This window comes from Geospiza fortis, unplaced genomic scaffold (assembly GCF_000277835.1).
Source record: "Geospiza fortis unplaced genomic scaffold, GeoFor_1.0 scaffold391, whole genome shotgun sequence".
NCBI classification, from domain to species: domain Eukaryota; kingdom Metazoa; phylum Chordata; class Aves; order Passeriformes; family Thraupidae; genus Geospiza; species Geospiza fortis.
The window spans coordinates 424,874-444,814 of record NW_005054472.1 but is presented as its reverse complement, the minus strand read 5'-3'; the positions used below and the strand labels follow the sequence as shown (position 1 = coordinate 444,814).

General features: G+C 44.6%; 1 protein-coding gene across 1 annotated transcript in view; it reads right to left on the bottom strand.

The window, feature by feature from the left end:
* Positions 1–19,941, bottom strand: part of SRGAP2 (SLIT-ROBO Rho GTPase activating protein 2) — a 134,623-nt gene that overhangs the window by 33,278 nt on the left and 81,404 nt on the right. The window contains exons 7-12 of the mRNA XM_014309955.2: positions 15,455–15,679; positions 13,705–13,806; positions 12,720–12,917; positions 6,428–6,512; positions 3,467–3,494; positions 693–766 (exon numbers count right to left, since the gene is read on the bottom strand). Of these exons, the coding sequence (XP_014165430.1) occupies positions 693–766; positions 3,467–3,494; positions 6,428–6,512; positions 12,720–12,917; positions 13,705–13,806; positions 15,455–15,679 (712 nt within the window). The remainder of the gene's footprint in view (positions 1–692; positions 767–3,466; positions 3,495–6,427; positions 6,513–12,719; positions 12,918–13,704; positions 13,807–15,454; positions 15,680–19,941) is intronic.

Sequence of the window (19,941 nt, the reverse complement as noted above, 5' to 3'; positions counted from 1 at the left end):
GGAATCCCAGCAGGAGCAGCAGAGTGAAGAGGGAAAAAAAATAAAAAATAATAAAAATGAGAAAGATTTGACTCTGCACACCAAGATCACACCTTGCTCTCTTTATCCCAAAACTCCAAAGTCCCAACACTGAATTGGAATTCCCAAACTTTATCCTTAAAGTATCAACAAGAGATTTTTTTGGGTCCTCCCTATCTCAAAAAACCACATTTTAGCTCACTTGGGTACCAAAACCCAACATTTTATCCCCAAGGCCAGGGACACAAAGCCAGGCTTTGTAAATCTTTATTACAGGAAGGCACAACAAGAGAGCAGTTTGAAATTTTAAATTTTTAAATTTTGTCTTGGAAAATGAGCAAGGTTTTGGGTTTTTGATTCCAGGTAATTTTAAATTTTGCCATGGAAAATGAAGAGATTTTGGATTGTTGATTCCAGGTCTGTCAAAACACAGAATAATTTTAAATTTTGTCATGGAAAATGAATGAGTTTTCCATTTTTTATTCCAGGTCTGTCAAAACACAAAGTAAAAGCAATTCTTAATTTTGCCACGGAAAATGAACGAGGTTCTGGATCCAAGTTTGAGGGATTTCTCCAACAAGACTGAAAAGGTCCAAGGAAGACAGGGAGATAAAGATAAAGAAATTGTTTTTCACTGTTCGTCCTCTTCCTGCACCACATCCCTGCCTCGTTACTGAGGGAAATGTTAATTGTTTTAATTATTGTTTTAATAATTACCTGCTTCCTCACGGTGGAGCTGCGCCTGCCACTGGTCCAGGGGTGCAGGAGGGGGAAAAAAAGAACAGAAAATCAGGAAAATCCTCCCCCATCACCAGCTCATCCCTCCAGAGCTCCCGGCCACGTGCTGGAGCAGGGAAGGAGCCAGAAATCCCAGTGCACCAAAATTCCTGAGCCAGAAATCCCAGTAAACCAAAATTCCAGTACAACACAATTCCAGGGTCAGAAATCTCAGTAAACCAAAATTCCAGAGCCAGAAATCCCAGTCAATCATAATTCCAGAGCCAGAAATCCCAGTCAATCATAATTCCAGAGCCAGAAATCCCAGTCAATCATAATTCCAGAGCCAGAAATCCCAGTCAATCATAATTCCAGAGCCAGAAATCCCAGTCAATCATAATTCCAGAGCCAGAAATCCCAGTCAATCATAATTCCAGAGCCAGAAATCCCAGTGCATCAAAATTCCAGAGCCAGAAATCCCAGTAAACCAAAATTCCAGAGCCAAGAATCCAAGTCAATCATAATTCCAGAGCCAGAGATCCCAATCATAATTCCAGAGCCAGAAATCCCAGTAAACCAAAATCCCAGAGCCCAAAATCCCAGTGCACCAAAATTCCAGAGCCAGAAATCCCAGTCAATCATCATTCCAGAGCCAGAAATCCCAGTAAACCAAAATTCCAGGGTCAGAAATCCCAGTAAAACACAATTCCAGAACCAGAAATCCCAATCATAATTCCAGAGCCAGAAATCCCAGTAAACCAAAATTCCAGGGCCAGAAATCCCAGTCAACCAAAATTCCAGAGCCAGAAATCCCAGTAAACCAGAATTCCAGAGCAAAAAAATCCCAGTCAATCATAATTTCAGAGCCTCACTCCAGTTATGGACCTCCAGAAAAATTGTAAGTGACTTTTTAAATCACTCAAAACCTGCACGAGGCACAAGGGAGCCCTGACAAAAAAAAAAATTCCCGCAGATATTTTAATTTTGACCAGACACAATCCCAGGATGCAGGGCTGCTTGCAGGAGATGAAGTTTGATATAAATTGCACAGGGAAGAGCAGCTAGGAGCAGGCTGTGCTGTTCACAGTGGAGTCTTTATGATGGTTTTGATATTATTTCAAATAAATAAATAACATTAAACCCCCCCTGGAACTGCAGCACACGGCAGCCTTGTCTGTCTGCTCTCATTTGTCGGTGTTTTAAGACATTAATGGTAGAAAAATAGGAAAAAAGCTTTGCTCTGTTCAGGGTTTTCCCCTCAAAATTTATTGCTGGGGTTTAAAATTCCTTTAGTTTCTTGTAAAAATGAAAGCAAGGGAGATAATGGCAGAGAGGCCCTAATGGATCATTGCAGCCAATGCCCTGCCAGGGCAGATGGCTGCTGAATTATAAATGAGGGGATTAGAAGTGTGATTTTTTTTAAAAGCCTGTACAATGTGTTAATTTGGAGGAAATTCCTTTTGTAAAAAAAAAAAAAATCAAAAACACTGAACGAAGAATAAAGAAAATTTTAAAAAATCCAATTCCACGGGCTGTCACAGACAATGAGGTGGGTTTTAAACTGTTAGCCAGCACGATTCTTTGATATTTAAAATCGTTTCATGATGAATAATATTTTATTATTACAGATGTCAGGGGCTAATTAGGAGCTGTCAGTTTTGCTTTGCAGTGAGGAATGGGAACAGCAGTAATGAGTCCACGCTGGTGGTAATCACCTTGCTTTTGTTAACGAGGCAGGAGGATGCACAGCCCCTGGCCCAGCCCCAGAGCCCCCTGAATCCATCACTTTGGACATGGGGGTTTCTTGCTTAGACAGTTTGTTTGGTGGTTGGAGCTTTTCACTTTGGCTAAAGGAACTTTGTAAAATAGGTTTGGTTATTCTGATAGTAATAATTGTAGTTTTAGTAGCAGTATTCTGTATGTTTCAGTGTGTGCAAAAAATGGTAAGTTTAGTTGTTCATCAGAATGGGAGAGATGTTGGGGAAGATGGAACAGGAAAGCTTTATAAATATGATTGTTTGGCCAAAGATTTTGAGACTATAGAAACTGAAAGAAAGCTCCTGAATCCATCACTTTGGACATGGGGATTTCTTGCTTAGACTGTTTGTTTGGTGGTTGGAGCTTTGCACTTTGGCTAAAGGAACTTTGTAAAATAGGTTTGGTTAGTCTGATAGTAATAATTGTAGTTTTAGTAGCAGTATTCTGTATACTTCAGTGTGTGCAAAAAATTATGAATAAGTGTCTAATATTTTAGCTGTTCATCAAAATGGGAGAGATGTTGGGGAAGATGAAACAGGAAAGCTTTATAAATATGATTGTTTGGCCAAAGATTTTTAGAATTTGGAAACTATCAGTGAGATTGAAATGAAAGCAAGCTCTGAGATACTTTAGTTACTGAACAACTGGAAAACAATGGTGTGGCCTGTCACAGATATATTTTCTGAAAAATACTTTTGCTTGGATTTTTTCTCCTGAGAAGCTGAGAGGTCTCAGAAACTAAAAGTGTTCCAGGCCAGGCTGGATGGGATTTGGAGCATCTGGCACAGTGGAAGGTGGCACTGGATGAGCTTTAATGTCCCTTCCCACCCAAACCACTCCATGATTCCATTCTGTGACTCTAAAATCAGTGTATTTTTCTAACAGACACATTTTCTGGGCTGGTAACTGATCTGGAATGACCAATTTGCATCAGATTTTCCTTAAAAACCACAATTCCCTGAGCCACACCTACCTGGCCAGGGCACAGTCTGTCCGCTGACCTGTGGAGGAGACAAAGAAATCCAGAGTGAGGAGGGAGGAATGGGAAAATGCTTTCAATTATTTCTGTACAGAGAATTTAGGAAGGAGAGGGAGTGAAGCAGAGGAGAGACCCAAGGACAGCACCAAAGCCATCCCTGCCAGCTCAGCTGCACCAAACACAACCAGGAGCCAGCTCAGGCTGTCCAAGCACTCCTATCCACGTGAATTCTCGGTTTTAAATAGAAATTACCTCCCCGAGCATTCTAATTGTTGGCTTCTGCCAAAAAACAACTGGGCTTGTCAGTCCCTCCCTCCCTCCTCCCAGGGGAACTGGTGGGGCAAGAGATTCCACTTCCCCCAGCCCCTGAGGAAGAGTGCAAACATTCCCAGATTTGTCAGCCCACAGCCTGAACGTGCTGGCACCAGAGCTATTTTCAGAGACAGACGTTCGGTGGTGATTTTTATAAACATATTTATAAAAAACACTCCATTAACTTGTGCTGAGTTTTGGTGGAAGCGGCAGCCAAGCTCAGGGACTTGCTAATTCAGCATCACCTAAAACATCACAACAGAAGAGGCAGCAGAGAGGAGGATGTGCTGCTGGGAGCGGGACAGGAACATTTTTTTTAGTGCAAAAAAAAAAAAAATAAAAATCAGTGAAACCACACTGATTCCCAGCAGCTGAAAATCCACCTTCCCTCCTGTTGTCTTCCTGCTCCTGGGGAGGTGGAAGGAGGAGTGAGGGAAGCAGCTAATTGCTGATGGCTGACAATTAGCTGAGCACATCTTGATAGCCACTTTTGCTCTCCCCACGTAAAAGCCAAAACAGTGCATAATTTACATGAAAATGTTATTCTGCAGCAGAATTTCCAGCCATCTGTCCCCTTCTTTTCACCGTGGAATATTCATACAGAGAAATTACTGTGGCAGCATCAAGGGGCTCCTGCATTAGGGTGACAAATGGGGACAGGAGGCAGGGACATAATTACTTGCAGAGAGGAGGACTTGCTGCTACTTTTATTGCCGGAACTTGTCATCTTCAGATTAAGGCAATTTGCGTCACCACGACTAAAAAATGTCACCTGAGGATGGGGCAGGGAGGAGAATAAAAACCAGCAACCCCCTGAAGCTCCCAGGCACTGAAGGCACACAGCTGGAGGCACATTCTCCTGCAGAGCTCCTAACCGTGCTCTGGGGACGTGTGGAGGGAATTTTATTTGCCCATTTCCCAATTAAGCGACATTTTATGGATAAATCTAGGCATGGTCCCCAGTTTGAAGCATTAACCTGCTCCTGTGGGTTGGGAAATGGGAAGTTCCTCCCTTTCCCAGCTCCTCCTGATCTCACAGGTGACAGGAGGAGGTTTTTTGGGGGGGCTCACCCTGACACTCACTGGGTCCCTTCACAGAGTCACTACCAAAGCTCTGGTTTGCAAAAAAGCAAATGAAGAAAACAGAAGCAGCCTTTAAATCCACGCAGCAAGGCAGAAATCACATTTAATCTCCTCTCCTTTTCCCCCCCCAGCACAGCTTGAGCTGGGCTCAGGGGGCAGGCAGGTTCAGAGGAAGCAGGGCTGGAATGCAGAGGTCAGGCAGGACCCAGGGATGCCATCAGCCCCAGGGGCAGCACTCTGCCACTCACACATCTTCAGAGGCACAACAAAAATGCCCTGAGGACACAAAACTTTGCCTTTTCTTACGGGAGAGCTGAAGAGATGAGCAACCCAAACCGAGGTACATCCTCCCCTCGTCTCTGATAAACACAAAACTCTTTAATTATTACAGCAAGAAGTGTTTAAGTTTTTCAGGGCGTTTTCAAACTGGAAACAAAGTTTGAAAACGCACTGAAAAACTTAAATATTTCTTTTAAATATTTAAAAGAATGCTGGCTGAGTTTTCATCCAGCAGATTTGTGGGGAGCTCAGCTCAGCCACACAGCCCTGCTCCAGACACAACCCAGGACTGAGCTGAGCCAGTCAAAATCCACTTTTTGACCTGACATTTGGACTGCTCAAACCTTCTCCTCTGCAAATACAAGGCAGGGAGGTTTCTATGGAAACTTGGGTGCATAGTTGAAGCGTTTTTGGCCAACGGGATTTGCCCATACCATGAAGGGAAAAGAAATCTGCCTTTGTTCTGCCTCCAACAGCAAATGAATATTCAGTTCTGGCTGCTGCCCCCTGACTGATGCCCTCTAGACAGGCAACATATTTCACATGCTCTGAAATCTGTTTGTGCTTCTCCTGACAAAAGCCTGGGCTCAACACTGGGCTGAACCCACAGAGGTGAGGAGCAGCCAAACTGCCACAGAAATGAGGGCTAAAAATTCTGAATTGATGGGTAAATCAGCAGGTTTGGCCCCAGAAGAGCTCACCAGGATGGGTGTGAAGGAGGGGAACACAAATGAAAGCTAAAAATTCTGAATTGATGAATAAATCAGCAGGTTTGGCCCCAGAAGAGCTCACCAGGATGGGTGTGAAGGAGGGGAACACAAATGAAAGCTAAAAATTCTGAATTGATGGGTAAATCAGCAGGTTTGGCCTCAGAGAAATCATGAGGAACTACCAGGATGGGTATGAAGGAGGGGAACACAAATGAAGGCTAAAAAGTCTGAATTGATGAGTAAAATCAGCAGGTTTGGCCCAAGAAAGATCATGAGGAGCTCACCAGGATGGGTGTGAAGGAGGGGAACACAAATGAAGGCTAAAAATTCTGAATTGATGAGTAAATCAGCAGGTTTGGCCCAAGAAGGGCTCACCAGGATGGGTGTGAAGGAGGGGGCAGCACACAAACGCACATTAATGCCTTAAAATTCAGCATTTTGGTGTTCACCACTCATCTCCCTCATGCAGAGCAGAGGGATTAATTAATAAAACATCAGCATGGCCATTGCATGATTAATGCAGGGCTGAGGAGCTCCATAAATGCCCAGCCTGGCTGGAGCTCACACTCACTTTCTCCCAGGGTCTTCTGCAGGAGGTCGTGCTTGGCCTGGAGCTTGGTGATCAGGTTCCTGCCCTCCAGGTACTCCTTCATTTTCTGTGGAGAAAACAGGATGGTGAGGGGACAGTCACCTCTCTGATCAAGGGCTGGGGGTGCTGGGTTGTGAACATGAGGGCAGGGACACTCAGTTTAGAGTGACACTGAATTTACAGTTAGAATGACACAATTTAGTGTGACGCTGAATTTACAGTTACACTGAATTTACAGTTACAGAGTGACGCTGAATTTACAGTTATTGAATGACACTGAATTTAGAGTGACACTGAATTTACAGTTAGAATGACACAATTTAGTGTGACGCTGAATTTACAGTTACACTGAATTTACAGTTACAGAGTGACGCTGAATTTACAGTTATTGAATGACACTGAATTTAGAGTGACACTGAATTTACAGTTAGAATGACACAATTTAGTGTGACGCTGAATTTACAGTTACACTGAATTTACAGTTACAGAGTGACGCTGAATTTACAGTTATTGAATGACACTGAATTTAGAGTGACACTGAATTTACAGTTAGAATGACACAATTTAGTGTGACGCTGAATTTACAGTTACACTGAATTTACAGTTACAGAGTGACGCTGAATTTACAGTTATTGAATGACACTGAATTTAGAGTGACACTGAATTTACAGTTAGAATTTCACTGACTTTAGTGTGACACTGAATTTACAGAGTGACACCGAATTTACAGTTATAGAATGACACTGAATTTACAGTTAGAATGACACTGAATTTGCAGAGTTACACCAAATTTACACTTAAAGAATGACACTGAATTTAGAGTGACACTGAATTTACAGAGTGACACTGCATTTACAGTGACAACAAATCCGAAATTCACAGTTAAAGCACGAACTAAGTCCTGGTTTAAATATCTGGGCAAGTCTAAAGCTCAGGCCACTCATACTTGAGCCCAGCCAAGCTTGGATCAATGCTCTCAGAGGCCTTTTCCAACCTTAACAATTCTGAAATTCTGTTTATTCTCCATCTGCAGGGCAATTTCCATTGTTCCTCTGTGGGATCAGCTGAGTGTTTGGCATTTTTGGAGCCATCAGAGGAGCTGTCACCATCCCTGGGCAGGCAGGGTGGGATGCACTCAAGGAGCAACCTGTCTGAACCAACTAAAATGTTGCTGCTGTGCTTATTCTCTCACTTAACCTCTCTCACCCCACTTTACTTGTCAAACCCTGCGTGCTGGATGATCCACAGGACAAAATAAATAAAGATATTATGCAAGTTCACATTTACTCCGGAATACTGTACAGCCACACTGGCGTTTTTCTCGCTGCCCCCTGATTTTCCACAGCCCTGCAAATGCTGATTTTTTAAAATTTATTTATTTATTTATTTATTTTCTGTAGTTCTTTCATCTCTTATCTCGCAGCTCAGAGCAGTTTTATTTATCCTCTCTGAGCTGCAGCATGTGAAATGCTCTGCTGCACAGGGGCACGTCCACGCTACAAACGGGACACGCTCGCGTTGAAAACCACAAACTCTGCAAATATCACAGAGCACTCTTTGCAATCCTGAGAGATCTTAAGAATCCCCCCAGCAGGATGAGCACAGAGAGAGGATTCTTATCTAACAATGAAATGTTCTTGTTGGAATCAAACCCTCAAATGGTTTTAGCTGGGAAGGGACCTCAAAGCTCATCCAGTTCCATGGGCAGGGACATTTCTCAGCACCCCAGGGTGCTCCAAGCCCTGTCCAGCCTGGCCTCGGACACTTCCAGCTTTCCCCAGCTCAATCCACTCCCCTTCAGGTCTGATCTGCACAGTAAGACCGCAAATCCTTGCAGTCTTATATAAAAATATCCCTAAAAAATGGATATTTTTAACAACAGCAGAGCCTGGACCCTGCTTGGCCTGTGCAGGAGCAGCTGCTGTGCAGGGTGGAAAGAGTCAAGTAGAAATATATACATAAATAAATAAAGAAAAATTAAAAACATATAAATATATAATATATATTAATAATAATATATAAATATATAAATATAAATTAAACGTATATATAGAGAAATGTACACACTGAGGCAGTAGTGAGGGTGAGGGAAAACCTTCCAGGAACTCAGGAAGCCCTGAGGGCTCCCCAGCCCTGACACAACAAACAAAAATGGCTTTAATTAACTGCCAAAATCCTGTGCTTTATGTCCCCTCGCCTGACAACACTGAAACATTTCACAAGAATTAAGTCCCTTTGGAAACTCTCAGCATTTCCTGCTTCCTTTATTAATATTTCAATTTTTTTTTGGTTGTTTTGGAAGAAAACAGGAAACGCCCTCAAAAAAGGAATTGCTTTTTTTTTGGGGGGGGGAATTTCCCTGTAGAGTTTGTTTGCCAAGCCCTAACTATATTCTGCTCAATCACTTCAAAAAAGAAAATACGACGAAAATAAAAAATAATAAAATAAAACTATCATAAATAATGTAACTATACGAATGTAATATAAACGATATAAATATAAACTATAATAATAAAATATAAAATGTATAAGAATAATAAAATTAATAAAATTAATAATAATGATAATCATGATGATGATGATAATAATAATAATAGTTAAAAAAATACAAGAATAACCAGTCTGAGGCTTGGAAGGCTCAGCTGCAAACAGAAGCTTAAAGATCAGCAGATCAACTCCTCCTGGCAGAGTTAAGCTCCCCTTTGAAGCAGATCTAAACACTTAAGCCCAGCCTAAGGTGGGTCAGGCAGGGCAGGGCAGAGGCACTCGCTGGGACTTGCAAGGCTCCAGCTTTGAGGTCATTAAAAACATCAACAGGTACCAGGGGTTGCTTTAAAGGAGAAAAAAAAATGTTCCCATCCACTGCAGAATTTAATTTTTTTTTACGATTTCCTCGTGCCTAACATTCTGTTCCCTGCCTCTTGCAAGGATGCTGACGAAAAAAAAATTAATTACAAAATAAAGCTTCAGGCTTTTCTCAGTGAATTACAAAGATCCATTAACCCTGGATTTTTGGTGTAATAAAAACAGGCAAAGGAAAAAAAATAAAATCAGCAAACTACCGGAGAACTCCTGAGGGTTTCATTTGGGGCACAGCACAGCTGGAGTTAAGGGCAGCCAGAACAAAGCACAGGAACATCTCTGAGTGCCCTCAGTTGTGCAGGGGGACAATTCAGAGGTGAAGATCAGCTGGGAGGCAGAGCCAGGAGCATTTTACACCTCCAAATCCCAGCAAGGTGGGCATCCCTGAGCCCAGATCCTGCAGGATTCCCAGAATGAACCAAATCCCAGCAAATTGGGCATCCCTGAGCCCAAATCCCAGCAAACTGGGCATCTCTGAGCCCAAATCCCAGCAAATTGGGCATCTCTGAGCCCAGATCCCAGAAAATTTGGCATCTCTGAGCCCAGATCCCAGAAAATTTGGCATCTCTGAGCCCAGATCCCAGAAAATTTGGCATCTCTGAGTCCAAATACCAGTAAGATGGGCATCTCTGAGCCCAAATCTTGTTGGATTCCCAGGCAAAACCAAATCCCAGCAAGTCGGGCATCTCTGAGCCCAAATCCTGCAGGATTCCCAGGCAAAACCAAATCCCAGCAAGTCGGGCATCTCTGAGCCCAAATCCTGCAGGATTCCCAGGCAAAACCAAATCCCAGCAAGTCGGGCATCTCTGAGCCCAAATCCTGCAGGATTCCCAGGCAAAACCAAATCCCAGCAAGTCGGGCATCTCTGAGCCCAAATCCTGCAGGATTCCCAGGCAAAACCAAATCCCAGCAAGTCGGGCATCTCTGAGCCCAAATCCTGCAGGATTCCCAGGCAAAACCAAATCCCAGCAAGTCGGGCATCTCTGAGCCCAAATCCTGCAGGATTCCCAGGCAAAACCAAATCCCAGCAAGTCGGGCATCTCTGAGCCCAAATCTCAGCAAATTTGGCATCTCTGAGCCCAAATCTTACAGGATTCCCAGGCAGCACCAGCTGCACGTGGGATGAAGCAGAACCCAACCAGACCGTGCCTTCCTCCCTGTTTGGGACACACAAAAACCTTTTCTGCCCCTGCTCCACATCCTCCAGCCAGGAAAACAGTGATTTTCCTCTCTCTCACCCCTCCAAGAATAATTCCAAACCAAGAATTCACCTGAATGACAATTCAAGATTCACAGGATCAGCAGCCAGCTGCAGGACTCGGGAGCAGCAGGATTTTATCCCCCATTTCCCCACGACTTAAGGCAAAAATAAACCCCAATTAATCCTAAAGCACTTCACCCACCCAGCATTGCTCTCTTCCTCCTCTTCCCAGAGATAAAAACCCAATCTTTCGCCTAAGAACTCAAATTATGCTGGTTTGGAGGTGGAAGAATGGAACCATTCCCCCCTGTCCCAGTGCCCAGGTGGGGCTGGTGCCAGCTGTGCCCTGCTGGGCAGCTGTGCCAGGGTCCCTGGCTGGGGAAGCAGGGCTGTAACCATGGCAGCAGCAGCACATCCCTGCATTTTGGCTGGATTTTAGCTGATTTTGGCTGGATTTAGGCTGGATTTTAGCTGGATTTAGGCTCCCTGAGGTCGCTGCTGCTTCCCTGCCTCAGCCACCTGCAGCAGCTCAGGGCTGGGGCCATCCTCCCCTGCACACTGGGATGTTGAAATTAGCCTGAATACAAATTAAATTACCCTGCATTCACATCTCCCTTCAAGGCCCAACAAGAGATCCATCAGCACTGGGATGTGCTTCCAGTGGAAATACAGATTATTCCAGTCTGGAGACTGGAATAATAAAAATAAGGTGCTCACTCCAGCGAGCAATCCTTCCACTAAATTCCCATCCCTGTATTCACCCAAGAGCTCTGCCTAGGAATGCAGCACATGGAATTTCCTCCTTGAGTCACATTAATAATATGGAATATTCTTTCAAATCATCATTTTTCTCAAAGTTCCTATCCCCCAGCACTCAGCACATCACGAGGTAAAAGGGAATTTAATCTCAGTTCTGCCCTGCGCTTTGTTTTTTATCCCCTACACAAAGCTCTGCCCTCAAGCCTCATTAATACCCATCAGAGGGGTTTGTGAGACACTGAAAAAGCTGCTCCTGGGAGATTCAGAGCTGGAAATCCTTATCAAGGCTGTTTATAAGCCTGGTCAATAGCAGATCAATCCAGCATCTGATCAGGCTGCTTAAAGAGGGTCTCTCTCTAACACCAAACCAACACCATGAAACAGAGAAATATCCATCCAAAGTGAGCCCTGGGTTCCTCCTTCTCCTGTTTGAACTCAAATCAGCTCTCTCCAGAGAGGAAATGCTCAGAGTTCAATTACAAATCCCTTTTCGAGCTCCATAACCCTGGGCAGGGTGGTCAATCCTGCCTTAACTGGAGCAGCTTCTCCACCCACTTCTCTCAACAGCCACATTCACCTTCAATCCAATTTTGGATTTTTCTAAGCCATGGCCTAATGACCCACCCTGCCAAGTTAGTGCCATTTGCACTGAAAATTCAGATTTTTAACAAGCAACACCATTCTGGGAAGAAGAAGGTGAAGGATGCCCAAAGGAATGACAAATTAACCAGGGTAAGATCCATGATTTTTCATCTGCTACTCTGAAATATTTTGAAACTGGAAACACATTCAATGGTTTAACATCAATCTGATGAAGGAAAAAGACACCCAGTCTGGCATGAAATTCAATAGCAAAAAGCATCTTGTAAAAAACACCGACTCAATGAAAAGCTTAAGCAGGCTGAAATTGTGAGATGAGCTAAAATGAAAGAGCTCAACATTCTTTCAGTTTGCACTAGTTTTGAAATTTCATGTTTACAAGCTATTAAGTTCTTTTTCAGATGTAGAAGAAATCAAATTTGACACAATTTACCCACAGACTACATTGGAATCAACAGAGATATCCCAAAACATTTCCATATAATTGAGAGCACACATTTCTAAACCCCAACACGCTTCCTCTGCTTGCCCAAAATCAATGAGAGAAGTGGTTTTTGTTAGACAAGAGCATCACTTTGCAATCTGTTGTGAGGATAATTCTGAGTAGATCTCATTGAAAATTACAGAATCGTGGAATGGGCTGGGTTGGGGAGGATCCTAAAGATCATCCAGGGGATGAGCAGGGACACTTTCACTGTCCCAGGCTGGTTCAAGCCTCTCCTGGCCTTGGACACTTCCAGGGATGGAGCAGCCACAGCTGTACCAGGGCCTCCCCACCCTCACAGGGGAAAATTTCCCAAAACAAAGGAATAAACCAAAAACCTCTTAAATCCCTAAGAATCAGCCCCTTACAGTGAAGTAGAACTGCTCAGTCTCCTGCTGGTTTGCCCTTCTCTTGGCAATGCTGGGTTTGCTCATGAAGGTCTCTGACACCGTGGACTTCACCGACTCCATGGAGTTGCTGTACTGGAAGCAGTCAGAGACATCAAAGTCCTCGATGGTGACAATGTCCTGGATCGTCTGCAGCGTGGCCTCCATCGTCTTCTTCACCTGCCCAGCAAGGAGGAGAGAACTCAAAACCTCCAGGTTTGATGTAGGGGAGTGCCCTGGAGCACTTTGCTAATAAACAGATACTACTGGTTTCACACCCTGGGTGCTGTAATTAATGCTGGCTCATTAGCAGCACAGTCCATGCAAGCACAGAGCTGGCAGCACCCTCAGCCTGCCAGGACTCCCTGCCAGCATCTCAGTTGTGATCTCAGGAGGAGATGGAAAGAAATTTAACCTCAAAGCAAAGAAAGCTGGAACCAAGATTCCCTAATTGTCTTTGCAACTGCATCTTCTGGGCATCAAACGTTAATTACAAACAATTTTAATTGAAGGCCAGAATCAACTTTCTAGACATAAAAGGGGTTGCAAATTTTGCCCCAAAGTTCCTGAACACAGAGGTGCAGAGATCAGATCCCCACTCCTGTCTTCTTCTCATCTTGGATGGCCAATTAAACAAAAATCACTAACTCAGGTTATGCAAACTCACTTCAAAACATTAAATTCTTCCTTTTCCCTTTGCTATCCAAATTCAACCTTGGCAACACAGCCAGTCTTATCAAGGGAAGGATGGGAAGAGAGATATGGGGAGGATTTTAAAGGATTCTCCCCACACACCCAACTTTCCTGTGAGATCACACTGCAATTAACGCACAAAATGCTTTGGCCTTGAATTTTACCACAAATGTTAATACAAAAGGATCACAAGAACCAAATTATTCCACAATCAGTGCCCAACAACCACTGGAAGGGGCTGAGGGGGGTTGCTGAGTCTTGGTTTTGAACTGACCTCTTCATTTTCAATCTTCAGCGTGGACAGGCGGGACTGCAGCTGCTGACACCTCTGCACCAGCTCACTCTGCACGGGCTGCTGGGCACAGAGCTGAGACTCCTGCAGGAGAAACAGCACAGCAGAGCATGGCAATCGCTCCTGCATTTACCACACACAAACATCCTCTGAAGTGCTGAGCTTTAAAACCGAACTCAGTTTTAAAGTCCAGGTTGAGAGCTGGATTTCAAGCCGAGGAGAAGGTTCTGCCAAAGTGCAGCTCCCTCCCTGAGAGGAGTAACAGCCAGCACATGATGGCAACGTCACAGAAGAGCTAGAAAACATCAGCTGCTTTCAGTGGTGTGAGCTCAAAGTGTGCTTTGGAAGTCTGGAGGTGCTTTGTGCCACGTATTTGGATTAAATCACATCAAAAATCAAGGATTTGTTTCAGCGCTTCAGCCAGGCATCCTGGGGTAGGGGCACAAGGGGCTGGGATGGCTCAGCTGAGCCACCTGCACAGCACAACAACAGGCTCAGGTCACTCCTGAATGATTCCAGGGCAGCTGAAATCAAAAAGCTCAGGGTGGGGACCTGTCACAGACACAGAACACCGAGGTTCCCTGAGCTGCTCAGAAAAACTCTCACTCCACAGCATGAGGCAGCTTTTCCCTTTGGTTCTGTTCTGGGTTTTGTGAGGGTTTTCTACAAGAAAACACTGACCTCACTGCCTGAGGCTGTTTCTTCAGAGACAGAATTGAAATGGGGAGTTTTATCCCACCCATGCACACACAGGATCACATATTCTGATTTAATCTGCTGCACCATCAGCTGCATTTCTAAACACTCCTCCAGCCTTGAGAAGCAGCAAGATGAATGATTCAGTGAATGGGAGCTGCTCCTGAATGACACTCTGCAGGTAATTCCTTTTCTTCCCACGATTTTACAGCATCAGAAGCACAGAAAAATCCAGGGAAGGTCATTTGCAGTCTGAAGGCTTCACTTCAAATGAGAGAGACAAAGAAGAGCCCGGAGCAGGGGCTGCAATCCCCAGCCCAAAAGAAGAGGCTGCCTGCAAGAGCCCATCCTGCATTCTGTGCATCTGGAAATGCAACCAACTGACCTAAATTGTCACACTGTGCCTGTGCTCCCATCCACAAGCAGCTTCAGCTTGTGGGACTTCCAGCAGCTCCCAGCTGAGCAACCACATCTTGATAAAGCCATCAAAGAGAGGGGTTTGCCCTGCCAAAAATGAGGAGTCCTCTGAGAGCCCTGGCTCACAAGGAGGAGGCAAAAAGCAGCATTTGTGCCCTCAGATGCTGCAAAAAAACCCAGCATTTAGGTTTCTTATATTGGCCCTTGAATCTCAAAATTCAGAGGTTTTCTTGGGGATTAACCTGTAGGTTGAAGCAAACCTATTACCTAGCAAACCTAGTAGGTTTCCTACTCATATTTAGGAAACCTAGTAGGTCTCTTATTTAATATTAAACCTAATTAAGCATTTTCACCTCCAGTGAAGGGCCAAGGATCAGGTGCAGCTTGGATTTAACAGCAGCACTTGCTCCTTTCCCCAGAATCTTTGGGGTTGCAAGGGATTTCTGGAGATCATCCAGCTTTGACAGCCAACAAAGCAAAATTTAGACATCTCTGCCATGAACCTGCTTAATCTTTACATCATCTCCCAGAGGAGCCAAACAGGCAGCCCTGGAGGGCATCAATTAACCAAAAACAAGGGTGACAAACAGGCAGAGCTGCAGGAGGGACCCACACTGACCATGTCCCCCATGTGTGGCTGGAACTCAAACTTCATGGGGGGGCAGAAAACGTTGTTGTACATCTCCATCAGCCTCTGCTTGTCACTGTTGGCATCCAGGTTCTCCACAGCATTCTCAATGGCATCCAGCCCCTCGTGCTTGGACTGCTCCAGGTTCAGCTCCGCCGACAGGAATGTCCTCAGGGCCCTGTTGAGGCTGGCATGGTAGCCCAGGTCACAGCACTGCTGGAAAAACACACACCATTCCAGATGAATGCACGCAATTCCAGATGAATGAAGCTCCCAGAGCGGGAATCTGAACCAAAGTTGTGTAAATGGGGGGTGAGCTGTGGGGTTTTTGTCATCTGCTGGGTGGCAGGGAGGTCTCACTGCCTGCACAGAGCACCTCAACCCCAGGCAGATTTTATCACCAGGTTGTAATTATATAGTTTAAATCATAAGCTGTAATAGAAGCTTAAATTATTGTAACAGTTTGTGGGGTTTTCTTGGAGATTTGGAGATTCATTGTTCATGGAGTACTAAAGACTCATTTCATCCAACAATGAAGTGGTGAAGTTCAACAGCAGGGCAGTGGATTTCCCTGAATTCTAACCTGACTTTTAGGAGTCTTGTTCCTGTGAAAACATTCCAAAATCCTTAAATAACATCAGTCAAAGGAAGGGGAAAGCAAGGCATTGAAGTCTACTTGGATTTGGATCATTTATAAAGGCCAATCTGCACCCAAATAATTCCATAATTCCAGCAAACTGCTCCATTCCATGCACTTTAGGCAGGAGGAGCATGACCTGGACATGAAAACAGAGTGCCCTGACTTTTAGGGGTCTTGTTCCTATGAAAACCCTCCAAAATCCTTAAATAACATCATTCAAAGAAGAGGGAAGGCACTGAAGTGCTACTGGAGAGACAAGACACAGGATCTGGATCATTTATAAAGGCCAATCTGCACCCAAAGAATTCCATAATTCCAGCAAACTGCTCCATTCCATGCACTTCAGGCAGGAGGAGCATGACCTGGACATGAACACAGAGTCATCCAAAAGCCAGCAGCCAGCGCTTGGGATGATTTCATTGCTGGGGTGAAACAGAAGAGCAAAAAAACTTTGAAGCAAGAAGTGCTTATGGTCAAGAATTTCCTGGCTGTGGCTGACACTGGGATGATGTCACTGGGAGACAATCAAGCAGCTTCATTTCCACCACGGCTGCAGAGCCAAGTTTTCATGTTTCAGAAGAGGGGGGGAAAAAAAGGAGCTTTTCATTAGCATGAGATCAGAACCAGCCTGGATTTTTCAGCCATCTCATCAAGAGAGCAAGAAGGAGCCCACCTTGTTGGAATTACAAGCAAGATTACATCCACTAGGAGAATATCCAAAAAGGAAAGAAAGAGACCATCTGCCTGATTGCTGTGCTGCTCTGTAAGCAAAATTCACATGAAAACTCCTCCTCACCCATCATTTGGGTCTCATCACTGTCATTGTGTGCAAACACAGAGGGGAAAAAAGGGGGGGAAAAAAGGAGGAGGGGTTGGGGGAGAGGGAGGAGAAGCTGCTGGACCATTCCCTGCTCCCACAGAATTCCTGCCACCGAGTGCTGCAAGCCTGGCTCTGGTGCCAAACAAGCTGTGGCAGGTGGGAAGCCTTGGAGAGCTGTGGGGTTTTTGTCATCTGCTGGGTGGCAGGGAGGTCTCACTGCCTGCACAGAGCACCTCAACCCCAGGCAGATTTTATCACCAGGTTGTAATTATATAGTTTAAATCATAAGCTGTAATAGAAGCTTAAATTATTGTAACAGTTTGTGGGGTTTTCTTGGAGATTTGGAGATTCATTGTTCATGGAGTACTAAAGACTCATTTCATCCAACAATGAAGTGGTGAAGTTCAACAGCAGGGCAGTGGATTTCCCTGAATTCTAACCTGACTTTTAGGAGTCTTGTTCCTGTGAAAACATTCCAAAATCCTTAAATAACATCAGTCAAAGGAAGGGGAAAGCAAGGCATTGAAGTCTACTTGGATTTGGATCATTTATAAAGGCCAATCTGCACCCAAATAATTCCATAATTCCAGCAAACTGCTCCATTCCATGCACTTTAGGCAGGAGGAGCATGACCTGGACATGAAAACAGAGTGCCCTGACTTTTAGGGGTCTTGTTCCTATGAAAACCCTCCAAAATCCTTAAATAACATCATTCAAAGAAGAGGGAAGGCACTGAAGTGCTACTGGAGAGACAAGACACAGGATCTGGATCATTTATAAAGGCCAATCTGCACCCAAAGAATTCCATAATTCCAGCAAACTGCTCCATTCCATGCACTTCAGGCAGGAGGAGCATGACCTGGACATGAACACAGAGTCATCCAAAAGCCAGCAGCCAGCGCTTGGGATGATTTCATTGCTGGGGTGAAACAGAAGAGCAAAAAAACTTTGAAGCAAGAAGTGCTTATGGTCAAGAATTTCCTGGCTGTGGCTGACACTGGGATGATGTCACTGGGAGACAATCAAGCAGCTTCATTTCCACCACGGCTGCAGAGCCAAGTTTTCATGTTTCAGAAGAGGGGGGGAAAAAAAGGAGCTTTTCATTAGCATGAGATCAGAACCAGCCTGGATTTTTCAGCCATCTCATCAAGAGAGCAAGAAGGAGCCCACCTTGTTGGAATTACAAGCAAGATTACATCCACTAGGAGAATATCCAAAAAGGAAAGAAAGAGACCATCTGCCTGATTGCTGTGCTGCTCTGTAAGCAAAATTCACATGAAAACTCCTCCTCACCCATCATTTGGGTCTCATCACTGTCATTGTGTGCAAACACAGAGGGGAAAAAAGGGGGGGAAAAAAGGAGGAGGGGTTGGGGGAGAGGGAGGAGAAGCTGCTGGACCATTCCCTGCTCCCACAGAATTCCTGCCACCGAGTGCTGCAAGCCTGGCTCTGGTGCCAAACAAGCTGTGGCAGGTGGGAAGCCTTGGAAAAAGAGCTGCAGTTGCTGGTTGGGCTGCAGGCACAGAATTAAGGGATTTTACATTCAATCAGAAAAGGACAAAACCAGCCAAGCAAAATAAAAAAAATTTAAAAAAAAACAACAACAAAAAAAACCAACCCAAAAGCAAAACAAAAAGCAAAACAAAAGAGGCTTGATTGAGAATGTGCACGTGTGGAGGCAGCCTTGGATCAAGAGGCACTCACAGCTCACTCTGCAGGGGGAAAGATGGGACTGGGATCAGGATCAGGATCAGCATCAGATAATCTCAGATTTAACAGCAGAACTGAATTTTCCTCGGTCCTTTTCACTGAATTTTTGGGGCTGCAGTTTTTGGGGTGATCTGGAGATCACCCAGGCCATGGCAGGCTCACCTAGAGGTGACACAGGGACATGTCCAGGTGGGTTTGGGGTGGCTGCAGAGAGGGAAACTCCTCCCTGGCAGCAGTTCCAGGGCTCTGCATCCTCCTGGACAGCTCTTCCCCGTGTTGAGGTGGAATTTCTTGTGTGGGAGTTTATTGCTCCTTGTCCTGAACAGAGCCTGGCACCATCCTGACATCCCTTGGGGAGATTGGTATGGATTGGTGGGAGATTGGCATGGATTGAATGGATATTTTAGGGATTGATGGGAGATTGGCATGGGTTGGTGGAAGATTTTATGGATTGATGGGAGACTGGCATGGATTATGGATCAATGGGAGACTGGTATGGATCGATGGGATATTGATATGGATTGATGGGAGATTCTATGGATTGATGGGATATTTTATGGGTTGAAGGGATATTTTATGGACTGATGGGATAGTGGTATGGATTGACGGGATATTGGCATGGACTGATGGGAGAGTCAATGGATTGATGGGATATTTTATGGATTAATGGGAGATTGGTATGAACTGATGGGAGACTGGCATGGATGGGAGATTCTATGCACTGATGGGATATTTAATGGATTGATGGGATATTTTATGGTTTGATGGGATATTGGCATGGACTGATGGGAGATTTTATGGATTGATGGGGTATTTTATGGATTGATGGGAGATTGGCATGGACAGTTGGGATATTTAATGGATTGATGGGAGATTGGCATGGATGGGAGATTTTATGGATTGATGGGATACTGGTATGGACTGATGGGATATTTAATGGATTGATGGGAGATTGGTATTGGATTGATGGGATATTTTATAGATTGACAGGAGATTGGCATGGACTGATGGGAGATTGGCATGGATTGCTGGGATATTTTATGGATTGCTGGGATTTTTTATGGATTGATGGGATATTTTATGGATTGATGGGATATTGGCATGGACTGATGGGAGATTGATATGGATTGATGGGATATTTTATGGATTGATGGGACCCCCCTCTCAGCCTTCCCTTCTCCAGCCCCCCGAGTCTCTCCCCATCAGGGAGCTGCTCCAGACCCCAAAATCATCTTTGTGGGTTCTGCTGGACCCTCCCCAGCATCTCCTGGCCATCCCTCACCTGCAGAGCCCAGAACTGGACACGAT